We start from the raw sequence: 13,838 nt of genomic DNA on the forward strand, positions 1-13,838 counted from the left end.
TGATGACCACTGCCCAACTGGGGAAGAGGTGCATGTGGAAGGAGAAAAGAAGAACTAGGGCAGACTGCTGCAGAATTATGTCTATAAAATATATGATAATTTCAGATCTTAAGAAAATGAAAGAAGGGCCAGATGGAGCTTTGATAGCATTGGCAAGCAACTAAGAAGTCAAAACGATGTGACCACTCAAAACTACACCCATCGTAGGCTAAAAGTTTTAAAAAGTTGTATGGTTTGGGTTAGTTACTTTGCATTTTAAGCTCAGGGCAGACATCTCAGGATGCCTGGCAGGATGCCAAGAGCTTTGTTCTGCCTAGTAACAGCTAGAAAGGCGGGAAAATCCCTGTGATCAGATTGGTTGGATCTAACTGGGAAGAGTGTATATAAGGACAGCAACCCCAAAAGGCTGTTGCTGTCCAGCTGAGTGGCAGTTGTGTGCGCGCGTGTACCATCTATTGTTCCGGAGACAACGAGGGACTTAAGAAGAGGAAAGGCTGTCCTGTCCAGTGTTCCTGAGAAGCTGAGACCATCAACCCTGTGGAGGACAACGTGTGCCCTTATCCCCGACATGGTTTATCTTCATCCTCCAGGACGTTGATACCCTAACGTGTTTAGTTCATTCAGGTTTATTTCCCCTTGAGAATCCTGTTGCACATTTATTTTTTTCGTTTACCCATAGAATAAAACCCTTTGTTAAGTCATCCGGGATCAGTCCTCCTACATTCCACCCCGGTGATAGATACGGACAGGGTCCCAAACTCACAACACCAGAGAAGGGGTTTTCAGAGCCAAAGTAAGATTTCTCCCTTCTTGGTCTAACACTGTGGAAATATGCCCACATGAGCTGATGTGACATTGTGCACTTGCAGGTATGTCCAAGGTAGGCTGATGTCCTCTGCCTCAGAGCAGAAATCTGGGCCTTCAGCATAAGACCCAAAAATTTCAATTCTTAAAGAACACTCATGCCACAACTGTGTAGTTTTCAGCATAACTGAACCCTGCCAACAGTTAGGTGCAGGTCATTCATTTCACACATTTAAGGTATGAACAGACAAAAAAAATTCCTTCATAAAAGATGTCAAGATCAGCTGGACCTGCCTCATGAGCCCATTGCCAGAGTCCCTCTTCAACTAATATTTCATTTTACATTGTGTAATTTCAATTGGTGATGCAAGTTTGTCAACCTCAGCTTCTCAATTTACTCTTCCAGGAAGCTAAGATACCAGAAGCTAATGCACTGCAGCAGCATTTCCATGTTGTAGCTTATGGTACCTAGCTCTCTTTCCACTTACAAAACTTTTTCCTAAAGTTAAAATTAATGAACAAAAATTTACAAAGAGGAATCAAAATCAAAATAAAACAAAGAGGAAACAAAATTTGAAGGACACAAAAACCAACACTGAAATTTCACACCAAAAGTCTATGGCGGGTTGGGATAGATCTGTGTCAAATTATGAAGTTTTACTGGGAATGAAGACAAGTCTGGACATCTCAAAAAACAACCTATTATTCTGCATTCAGACAACTATCCTATGTGCAGAAAAAGTAGTCTTTCAGTGAGGTGTCAAATAACATCAAAAGCCATCAAGACTACAATTCGAAGCCACCAACTTTGTCTCTAAATTGCACTGTTGACCCACCCACATGAAACAAAGGCTCTTCTACATAGGGAACCACAGGGGGCAAGCATGAAAGAGGAAGGTGGGTGAAGGCTGGAGCTTCTCAGTTGGGCACATAATATAGAACAGACACCCTACTTAAGAACAGGGTTTTACACTGTGGAGGGGGTCTGATCATGACCACACGGAAGGACCGGGAGGTGGGGAACTATGCCAAGCATGAAATGCTGACAAGCCTCAGACTTGTAGAAGGGAGGAGATCAGACATGGAGAGAATGTGTCATGACTTTTGGTTCTTTTCAAAGATCTCTTTTGAAAGAACTCTTGAGTGTGTTCAGATTTAAAGTCTCTATGGTTAAGAAATTCCTTTGCTAAGCCTGTGATTCCTTGCTTTCCTGACAAGCTGTCCCCAAAAGGGGGAACGAGAAGCCCAGGCTTCCCACAGCCAAGGTAGAGCTCAGAGGAAGCACATGAAAGCAACTGATGGATTCGGGAGGTCTCAGACTGGTTTTGAGATGTAGGGTAGCTGGGCAACAACACCCCACATCCGAAAGAAGGGTGTCAGGCAAGAGTTCTAAGCCTGAGAGTATGCCCTTTTGTCCCAGAGCTAGAAACAATGACTAGACTCTACCTTGACACAGTTGGCTTGGAAGCATGTGGAATCCAGTGATTAGGTCCACTTGCAACAGAACAGTGACCACACTAACACACTAGTGGAGTACAGGGCCACACTAACACAAGCAAGCCACATTTTAGAGAAAAATAAAAAGGGATTTATTCCCAGTTTTAAGTAGATTTCAGAACATAATCTTAACTATGAAACTGCTAATAATTATGGCAATATTTACTTTTCTGCAATTCTCCTTCACAGCACTGCCTCCCCTTCCCCAATTAAAAAAAAGAAAAAAAAATCAGAGCTCCCACTGCTTTTTAGACATAGGTGAATTCAGTACTCATAGAAGATGCCCTAGGGACTGGAAGATAAGTAAAGAAATTCAAATAAACGCAGCAAGAGCAGCAGTAATGCAAGCTTCCATATGTCCCCACAATAGTGTGCCTAAACTCTGACCTAGAGCAATCAACTAAAGGGGCTAAAAAGTAGTTTGGCCTCCATTTAATTCTTGGCTTTTCAGGCTGCCAAATGCAGTGATTGTTTTTGATGAAATCATCCATCTCTTGGGAATTGGAATGAAGTCAAAAAGGAGAGAAGAGCGATCCTGCCTATAAAGTGGTACCATCTCAAAAGTGAGATACCAAACCTTAATAAAAAAAAATAAGCAAGAAACAACTGAGTTATAAACGGCATACCTCTGATTTATTAATAAAATTATAAAGTTAGTGGATGAAAGGTACATACAAATACAGGGATTTCAGTAAGGCACTTGATACAGAATCAAGACTCCACTTTCAAAATATATTTAATTGGCACGGATACAGACACTCACATAAACAAAAGAGTACTAAGTTCAAGGTGGAGGAAGGAGAGGATGAGGAGGTACTCATAAAAACTTAAATTGGATATGGTCATATTTTACATCTTCATTACTGGAAACAGTTAACACCACAATAAAATCTGCAGATAATAAAGCATGGAGGTATGATCACCAATGGAGCATAAAGGAAATGACTTCTTAGAGATTAGAAACATGGACAGAAAAAAAAAAAGATTAATGTGCATTTTCTCCAGATTAGTGTTCAGGGTTGGGTGGGGTGGAATTGGGAACAAATATTCAATGGGAGAGAAATCTGGCTGCAATTCTGAAGAAGGGCTGAGCAGTGGACAGCAAATTAGATACAAGTTTTATGCTACACAGGCAGAAGTGTCACATATAGCAGTGAAGCAACTGTCCTCTACATAGTTTTGATGCAATAACAGCCAGAATACTGTGCTCAGTTCAGAATGCTTCACTACTGATAAATTCAAGGAAGTTCCAAAATAATCTAGGATTGCCAGATAACATAAGGAAATATTAAAAGAGGCATACATCCATAGATCCGTTAAGAGGTGCCTGGAGGCAGGGAGGGACTGGAGGAAGGAATGGAATGGTGAGAAGAGATAATGTAAATCTTAGATACTTGAAGAGTCTAGCGTTGAAGGAGCAAAAAGAAATAATTTAGGATATTAGCCAGGTGGCATAAGTGTGAAAATCTATTTTGCTGTGGAATTATCTTCAATACCAGTTATAGAAGCTGCTCTTCTGAGACATTTGAAACTAGAATGAACAAAATACTCAAGTGTACTGCACGGAACAACCTTTGGCTGGCAGGGAGACTGACTGAATGACCTAAAAGGGATTTTCCATCTCTAACTTTTGCAAGTCTATTATATAAGGTAAGCAACTTCTTGTCAATATTTCCTCTGATCTACCACTAATAGTTCTTTGTAGTTACCATCATTCATTCAAAAGGCATAAACATACCTGTAGTAGATGAGATGGAGGCTAGCTGCAGTCAAAAGTGAGAACACTTGTTTCTCTGTGAACAGTATTGGAACTTTTCTTTATCATACAGACTGCTGATCATATCTTGCCCTTGAAGTTCCCCAGGAGAAAAGGCCAAGGAAGTTTGCATTACGAATTCTATTTTTTTTTTTAAGATTATTCAGCAGCAAACTAAGGATTAGGTTCAAAACAGTGTAGGCCAGGAAACTTTATCAATGATCTCTTTGGTCTTGTCTATACATGGAGTTATTTAGGAACAGCTATTGCACTTGAAATTCACATCTTACCTTAAACTGAATTAAATTTCAAGTGTAGACACGTCCTTAAAGTTTGTTCCAACTACTACGACCTTTAAAGAGGTTAAAGAAAAGGTGGCACTTTATACTCTTCCAGATAAATATGAACCATGGAAGATCTGAACCATGGATTCAACTATATAATCTGGTGGGCTATAACCACTTTGCCACTTCAGGAGTATGAGCAATAGCGTAGGGCCAGGCCACATAAGAATAAAGCATAATAGTTTACATTTTACATAAGTTCCTTAGACTATCTAGACTTTTATCTCTAGCATTAAGGAATAATTTTGCAGTTCTGTTAGCTATTAAGATGCAAATCATCTATGAGGAGAGTACACACAGACATTACATCAGCATAGTGTTCAAGATTTTCTTCAGAACTCCATCAATCTTCTGCATAGGGTCAGTGGTAGAAGAACTTCCCACAGTTGGACAGGATTGGTTAAGGTCCAATGCATCAGTTGGCATGAATCATAGTTAGAATGTATTTCTTCAGATATCTATGCAATGTATACAATCCAGAAAAAAAGTGTCTGGATTTTCTCTGAGAGATGAGGATAGAAATTCTACTGCAGAAGAAAATGCCGAGTTTGACAAGGATTATTTCCAGATCCTCTCTATTTCCAGAAGGTAACCTCAAGAAGCCTGGTCAGCTTTCCTAAGCAGGCTTAGTTCTGAGTTTTCTTGCACCTTCTCACTTGGTCATGAGCATTCATCACTAAGAGCTTGTTACACTACAGTGGCAGCTATGCTACTGTAGTGCTTCAGTGTAAACACTACCTATGCCAACTGAAGGGGTTCTCCTATTGACATAAGTAATCACCTCCCCTAGAGGCAGAAGCTAAGTCAATGGAAGAACTCTTCCGCTGACTAGTGCTATCTGCGCTGGGAGTTAAATTGACCTAACGACATCACTCAGGGCTATGAATTTTTCACATTGCTGAATGACGTAGCTGTGTCAACCTAAGTTCTTAGTGTAGACCAGGCCTAAGTCCAAGTGAAGTCCTCTCTCCTCCACATTTGAAGTAATACACACCTCATTCCAAACTGGCTCCAAAGTTCACTTCCTCTATATTTCTTCCACTAATCAGGATGTTTTAACAGTAGGTTTTGGTGATGAGACTTGAATTTTAAAGAAAATGCTAACATACAAATGCTAAGTCAGGAACTACAGGAGAAAAACTATGGCTAATAGGATCTCTTACCATATGATGGAGTGTTTACTTTAACTCAGAACCTAGCTATGACCAAGCTTGAAGAACTGCACCAAATACTTGTCACGGTGTGTTGCCCATTTGAAGATCAGACTTCTGCCTCAGCAACTGGGCAAGAAAACTTGGTGACACATTTGAGTATGTCCTCTCCACCAAGAATAAGTGGCTGATATAATGCAATTTTTATACACCCAATTTATAAAAGCTACAATGAAAGCTATTATTTATGCACTATTAGTAGCTTTAGCATGAATATAGATTGGGAGCATATTCTTTCTTGCTTGTAATTTTGGGTTTTTTTTATTGCCATCTTAATTCTTTTTCCTTAACAGATGCTTCCACATGCTGTTTCATGAAGGTCCAAAGGTAGTTGGGCAGAGACATGGTACTCTTTTTCTGGCATCTAGAACTGACAACTGATAGTAAGCTTTGGGGATGTCACCTGGCGGAATTGTAACTCTTCAGTTCTCCTCTGGTTTTTTTAAATATGTCGTAGTCTGTACTTTCAGTTGCCAGATCAGAGTTGAATAAGGGTTTTGTTAAACAACCCTCTCTAGCCTTAGAATGCTGATTCTCAGAAACCAAAAGTCAGTAACTGAATTGAAGCACCTTCCAGTTCCATTTTGACAGAATATTAAAAAAAAAACCTTTATAAAGCACCTTTAATAGAATTTATCATCAATTAGTTCATTCACAAACAGAGAAATGAAAATGGCTATTACTGGTCAACAGCTCAAGGTAAGAACTCTCCTGTGACTTGGACAGGCCTTCTGAGCAAATGTTTTCCATTCAGTAAACATCAGTTTAAACACTAGAACAAAACAAGGTGAATATCACAGGTTTCCTTACAAATGCCCATCCTTGGATGGGAAGATTTATTAGAGGAAAAATAACCTGTACAGGTACAAGTTATAACAGATACAGGAAAAGGAATCTGTTTTCAATAGAATTATACTCATCCTAGACTGCTGCAGCACGCTAATGGTATTATAGTAAAGATAGAAAGCACTTTTATTCCAAATCTCCATTCTGAATGGCTTATATCAGAAGTATATTGTTGATCTCATCACAATGAATCCACTGCCACAAATTAGCTCACTATCTGCAGCATTGGGGAAGGGTAAAAAGAGAAAACGATGATCTCTCCCAGAGCAGTCAGAATCTGCTATTGTTGCCCATCACAGTTAGAGAAAAAGCTTTCCAAAGGAAGACACGTTTTGGAGGTAAGAAATGGAAAAACTGCTGGAAAGCAAGCAGCAAACTGATAATTTCTGGCGTGGAAGAAAGGGAAGAAACAGGTCTCATACTAGAAGCATGTAGGATACAAGGAAAAAAGGTGGTACATGAGTAAAGCATTAGGGATTACTAAGAGTTACAGTGGGTCAAGAGAGTAAGCCAGAAGAGGGAATCATAGGTAAATGCTAGGGTGTGGGTGGGATATAAAGTTACATAATCAGACATCTAGCCAGTTCCACCCTGATGAAATGAAGTTAGTATGAAATAAGCAGCCAACGGCTCTTACATCTCAAACAAATTGAAGCTGGCTCTTCCAGACTCCATAACAAACCAGAGGCAAAAGGAGAACACAAGCAAAAAAAGAGTGGGAATAATTTTTCTTTATTTTGATACCCCAGACTCATTATCAGCTGAATACTCTTGTCTCCATTGGATTTCTGAAATGGACTTCATATCACGCACAACAACATGTTATTTTCAGGTAGCACAAATGGAGTGCGCTAAGATCTATCAGAGCAACAGACACCACTTTTCCACCATCCATTCCAATATACATACTAAAAGATGGTCAAACAAGCTTTGTATTTAGAATAGATAAAATGGAACACTGAAGTCCCGATCCTGCAAACACATATTTCCTTAATTTTATTCACATGCTTGAAGTTAAACATGTGCATATTCCCATAATAGTGGTCTAAAAAGTATTGAGGACTAATAGTTTCTGACCTTAACCTTCTCAAACAGTTACTCTAGCAAAGACCTGTCCCTTCATTACGGCTCAGTTTTAAATTGCATTTTAAGTACTACTCAGGCAGTGGGACATTTCTAATAAATTAGTAACTGGCTGGGAGGTTGAAAGCCTAATTATTAATTATGTCAGTATTTTAAACTTTTTCCCCCCCTCAGTGTTATTCTTTCATAATTACTTTTTTTTAAAAGAGAGAATGGTGGTAACATGTATCAGCAAACTTAAGAAATTTCCTGTAGAGCAATCTCAATTTTTTTCACTTCCAAAAAATGTTGTCATTACATTAATAATGAGCAACTGACTCAATACAATTAAAATCCAGTAAAGGAGGTGAGGGACCACATTTAAGTTAAGACAATTGATTTGTGAAGCTGTAATAAATAAATAAAAGTCCATTCTTTGAGAAATGATATAAAGAAAGTCTCCCAAGGCTTTTTTGTCTGGTCTGTGAGGAAGAGACACTGGTTTCATATGAAAAACCCAAAATTCAGAACAAACTTGAAGCCTCACACTTCCCAGACAGCTAGAGACCAGGTGCGCTACAAGGTATCATGTTTGATCTCTAGTAATACAGGAGGGAAAGAACGTCACTAAGGGAAAGTGTCATTAAGATGGCAGCCCTCATTGAGATAGCTCTTATTCTCAAGCAAGGATGCAGTCTGATGACATCAGTTAGAAATAACGGAAGAAAGCACGGGCTACTGAAGTTTTATTATAAATTTCCGTAAACCAGTTAACCAAAAGAGAACAAGAACTGTAGAAATTGTTTAACAAACATAATAAACATTATTAAAACCAACAGGAAAGTTGCTATTATAATTTAATACATGTAGGTAACTTCCTACTAGAAATTGTTAGACCTACGTGTATTAAATTATAATAGCAACTTTCCTATTATTGGTTTTAATAATGTTTATTATATTTAAACCCTTACATAAAAATGCAAATAATGTTGCTTCGTAACTAGAGAGTTAACTATTTCTAATTTATAATCATACCATATCATAATCTTTCCCCAAATTTAAGATCAGTCGTATGGAACCAAGGAAGTTGAGCCAGATTTTCTTTTTAAATTGCAGAGAAACAAGACTTTGCAGGTCAGGCAACCTTAAATGCACACAGTTCACAATGCGCACATATTAACATTACTTGAAAGTTAATTGCAATTATAGCTGTGTTTAAAAAAAAATAGTGTATGGTTTACATTTAACAATTTTAACAATGTTTGAAAAGGCTCAAAATGCCAACACAAAGACTAGTGCTTGGACAAGTTTAGGGAGATTTCATTTTCACATAAAATGGTGAAACAAAGCAATTGAATTGCAGGTTACATAAGCACTCAAAAACCTTTTTTAAAAACAATTACTTACAGTAAGCTTACAGAAAATTTAGAATTGTGAAGTTTATACATAATAAAAACACATTACATTACCTTTTTATGTTTTACTCCACGAAAGTGTGACTGAAGGCTTATGGAACTCATACATGGAACTTTACAAACCTAAAGAAATTAATTACAAATTAGCTTTCAGTTATGCTACAGACAACTTTAGTACAAAAATTCTGTTGTGCAAGCACAGCAAATAGGTCTGCAATTTACAGACTAAACCCTTTAATTATATTTTACTATTTAAGAAACTAGTGAATGCTTCTTAGAAGAAGGCTTGTGTGCGAAATTTAAAGTAAGACACCAGTGAGTGACAAAAAGCAGTACATAATCTAATCATATTAAGCCTACTTATATATCTGGAAAGTGAAGATATAAAAAAACAGCACCAGATCTGTGTAAATTGTTTAAGAAGAATTTTATTTTATTTTTTACTTTTGCTGATTAACAAGTTTCTGGATTCGCCCCCCCCTGATTTTTGACTGCAGCCTTTTAACATGGTAAATTCCACACTGTTTTACAAAGTAGTGGTAGGTGGTCTGTGTTGAAATAGATGATCACATGATGCAAATGGCATGGAGAAGGAGCTGTAAACAAGAAGGGCTGCTACACCAACACATTAGTTATCATGAGATCTCAGAGTATGGTCAGCACAAAAACTGTTTACTGTTAACACAAAACAATGACTGAAGGAAGACATCAAATCTAGCAATATTTCCTGCTGTCTTTAGAGACAGCAGAACTCCCCTTTTTCTGCCTGTTTGAGCTGGTGTCAATAGAGGACAGTTGAGGCCTTGGTTTATTGCTTCTAGGAATCACAGAGCTGGAGGTGTATCATCTGCTGGATCTGTTTCTCCTGATATAGATATTTCACCTCACTCAAAGAACTCTATCAGAGGGGTAGAATGAGTAAAAACTTCACATACTTTAGCAAAATCAACTTATTGGATTTAGCTTTACACTTGGAGGGTGTTAATATGCAGCACAGGACTCTGTAAAGTCAATATGGACACTAATACTACACAAATACTACACAACCAGGACTCTACTCTCGGTGACTTGAGGCTTAAGCCTTTCTGGTTTGGCTTCTTATCTGATTACCAGAAAGGTTTGAAAGACACTAAATGATTTCAGGCACTCTCTATGATTCAAGAGTTCACAGGAACATTGCTGAGGAAATCTTGCAGTCAAGTCAGAGTCATACTTATCCTTGAAAGACACGGAGCAAATGATCTCTATTTTCTCCTGAAACAACTTGGGTACAAGTGTCAAAAAAAGATCCCAAATTACAAAGTAGATGAATTAATCCAGAAAGTGGAGAAGATCTATTTTCTAATTGGGAGGAAATGAATTGTTGTAAAAATGATCACAAGCTACTTCAATTCAGCACCTGAAGGAATAGGTTCCTGGTAGACTGCAGGACGAGGGTGTTAAGATTACACCTCCTCCCCTTAACAAATTAAATATGGGGCATAACTAGAAGTGCTTAGCACTCTGTTTTTCCCCCACTGGGAGAATGACCAACATTTAATTACTCCAGTTGTCACATACCTAATTTTGTGTTTGCTTTCTGGCTCTCTCGCAGGCTACCAGCATCATCTACATTAGTGAAAAGTTACCTGGTTCCTGCACTTTGACCCCTAGGGGCTAGCAAGTGAAGATCATAATATTGCACTGTATGACAGACTTATGTTTAAGAATAAAATGAACTCACTATATCACACAAAACTATGTTATATAACCCATACTTAAAAAGTCATCAAGAAATATGCTCACCTCACAATAAAATATCTTTTTGTCAGATTCTTGTTTAGTATCTTCCGGTTTAGCATCATCTTTATTGCTGGCGCTCATCTTGAAAAGGTGGGTCAGAGCACTTTAAAAAACAACGAATCCACATCTTATTTACCCATATATTTTTTCATCTTATAACTATTAGTGGAATACCAGTGTTTAAATTACTAGATACTTGAACTACAGAAAACATCTTAACAGAACTTCTAACACAAAGCAAAAGCATTTTCTACTGTGATCTTAATTCTGTAATATTTTTACCACAAAAGCAGGGATGAACAAATTAGTTAAAGCTATTAAATTAATAAGTAAATTAGTAAGCTACTAAAAGCAATTTGATCGTATATGTTCAGTATAGCTATATTAGACATAAACACCTCTTTTTAATCATCTGTATTCTTTTGTGGTTTAAAGTCTCTTACAAATTAAGACAAGGAACACAATTCACTAAATTCATTTTCTTTAAAATGCTTGACTGCTCTATCACCACACTTGCTTCAGTTATATTAGGGCTTTTCTGAACACAGGAGATGCATCAGTTTTTTAATTAAAGGTGTGACAACTACACCTATTTAGTTAAAACTGGTGCAACTTTGTGACCACATATGTACACAAATATAGGTTTAAGTTGACGATCTAATATGTGCCTGTTATTCAAGTGTTGATTTCAATCTGATGGAATTTTAAGTTTGATCACTGGAAAAGGCACTATTGCTATACAGGCTGAAAATTTATTTCAGTTCCATGTAAATATCCATGGTGCCTATGTTTTTCTATAAAATTGCTCACATTCAACCCGTTTTCATACAACTATGTGCCAAGTTATTTGCATTTTATTCTGTTTTACTGACAAAAATAAAAGTATCATGCATGTGTTAGTTAAGGTTATAACTAGCAATCACTGATAACTTTCAAGCCCAATCCAGACAAAACAAGCTATAAATGGAAAGTTATAATTTCCTCTAATGTTTATTTTTTACTCCAATCCTTTTCCATATTCTTCTATATTAGAAGTGAAATGATGTGTAAAGGCCACTATTAGTCATCATTAATAAATATAGCCATTATTAATTAGTCTTAATAAATCCTGCCATCCCAATGAAGAAACATTAACATAATCAGCACTGTGGTATATTGAATGATTAGATTTGAAATATTTTCAGTGTTTGATGATTAACAGGAAACCAAAAATCATTATCCATTCACTGAAACCAACGTTTACCAATCTTCCAGGGGACATCTCCCTGTCCCATGGCAAGGGGAAGCTAGCTAGCTAGCTGGCGATGGTAACAGTTACCTTTCACCACCAGCACAAAGTTGGGACCAAGATATCAGCCCAGCATGTCTGGGTGGTGGCAGAGATCACAGGTATCCCCGCCGGACTGTGACAGCGGATAGCTGCAACACAGCAGGAGCAACTGCAGCCACAGTTCTCAAGGGGTGTTGACCAGGCACCAATTATTAGCACACAGCGCTGGGGGCAGGGGGGGGTCCTTTCCAACCCCCGAATTATACAGTAATATAAAAAGGCGTCACCAGCCAAGGTAGAGCTCAGAGCCTCCGGCCTGAGGCGATAAGAGGGCGGCAGAGGAACTGGATGCTACAAAGAGAGAAGAACCACGGTAAGTGACCAAGCAGACATCAGTGCGGCCCCACCGCGCCTGCCCCCCAGCCCCTCTCCCCATAACCTGCGCCGGACACCTCCCCCCCCCACCCGTGCCGCACCCCCCCATGTCCCCACCAACTCAGGCGGTCGAGGCCAGGACGCCCCGGACCCGCTCTCCCCCCATTCCTGCCCCCCCGCGCGCGCGCGCGCTCCACTCACCAGCCGACGCCGAGAAGCCCCCGAGCCCCGAAAAGTGAAAACAGCAGCGACAGCGCCTCGCTTCAGAGAATGCGCAGCTACATCCGGGACCCCCCTCAACCGAACTCCGCAAGGAACGTCACTTCCGCCCCCAACAGCAGAGGCCGCGAGACAACAACGCACGCCCCGCTTCCGGTAAGAGAGAAGAAGGAGACGAGACATTGGCGGTGGGCGGGTCTCCCTATCAGCCAATGGGAGAGACTCTTACAGCCAGCCAATGGAGGGAAGGAAGGAAGGCAGCCTCTGCCAGCCAATAGGAGTGGAGGCGCGGGATCTCAGCTCCGTACCTGCTAGGGCCTGTTGGCGTAGTGCCCCCCTCCCCCCATCCCCTCTGAGCGCGTGGTGCACGCGGACGGTGTTCGGAGCCTGCACCTGCCCTTGCCGCTCCAGGGCACCTCACTCCCGGCTCCCATGAGCCTCCGTCACCCCCCGCCCTAGCACGGGGGGGGGGCTGGAGACGCCCCTACCTGGCGGGCTCCGCCTCCCTGCGGGGGGCGGGAGGAGCCGGGGGAGGCGCGCGGGGCTCTAGCTTGTTGCCTCCCGGCCCCTAAGGCCGCGGCGGTCCCAGCGCCTCAGAGGGAGGTTGTGAGCGCAGCTGGGCCCCGCGCCGCGGTGGAGCACGGGGCCGTGTTAAGGCCCTCCTAAGCCCTAGGCAGACGTGCCTTCCTAGGACTCTTCCCCCCCGCCAGACCGAAATAACTCATTTGATTTTTAGCTATTCATACATCGTTTTTTAAATACAAATAAAAAATGATATATAAACATTTTGTTTCATAGGCCCTGAAAGTTTCGTAGGCCCTAGGCACTGTGCCTATTGTGCCCAATGGATAATAGGGCCCCGACTGAGCAGAGCACTTTTGGTTTGATTGCTGCAGGCGCTGTCTTGGCTGGGCTGGGCCGGCTCAGGCTCTGTCTGTCTGCTTCCCTGTGCCAAGTAGCCGGTGGAGGGCAGAGCCTTGCTCTCCCAAAGCACCGCTCCATTTGCTGCTAGCCCTTTGGTGCGGAGCCTGAGGCCGGCCTCCCTCCAAAGCCCGGTTAAAATGGTGGCAATAACACAGGTGATTAAGAAGGAAGAGTGCTGCCGACTCATGCTTTTATCACAACTCACACAGCGCCTGGGGCTGCCCTCACAACCCCAGCTCCTGAAGTCCCAGTTTTCTGTGAGACTCTGAGCTTTAACTTTCTCTAGCCTCTGTGCTCATAGAGAAAGACTTGCAGAGGTGATCCCTAGGGCTT

At 40.6% G+C, this 13,838-nt stretch overlaps 1 protein-coding gene across 2 annotated transcripts in view; it reads right to left on the reverse strand.

Moving 5' to 3' along the window:
• The window catches only part of LOC137167640 (serine-rich adhesin for platelets-like), a 58,304-nt gene extending 45,599 nt beyond the window's left edge, over positions 1–12,705 (reverse strand). The window contains exons 1-4 of one of the 2 annotated variants that reach the window (XM_067569849.1): positions 12,564–12,705; positions 12,275–12,338; positions 10,721–10,820; positions 8,990–9,058 (exon numbers count right to left, since the gene is read on the reverse strand). In XM_067569849.1, the coding sequence (XP_067425950.1) occupies positions 8,990–9,058; positions 10,721–10,798 (147 nt within the window). In that variant the 5' untranslated portion in view covers positions 10,799–10,820; positions 12,275–12,338; positions 12,564–12,705. Of the gene's footprint in view, positions 1–8,989; positions 9,059–10,720; positions 10,821–12,274; positions 12,339–12,563 lie in introns of those variants that run through there. The other variant, XM_067569850.1, reaches the window with a different exon arrangement.
• Positions 12,706–13,838: the final 1,133 nt, after the last annotated feature.

Source organism: Emydura macquarii, unplaced genomic scaffold, assembly GCF_026122565.2.
Source record: "Emydura macquarii macquarii isolate MOO-44397 ecotype Brisbane River unplaced genomic scaffold, CSIRO-AGI_Emac_v2 contig_2948, whole genome shotgun sequence".
Taxonomy (NCBI): domain Eukaryota; kingdom Metazoa; phylum Chordata; order Testudines; family Chelidae; genus Emydura; species Emydura macquarii.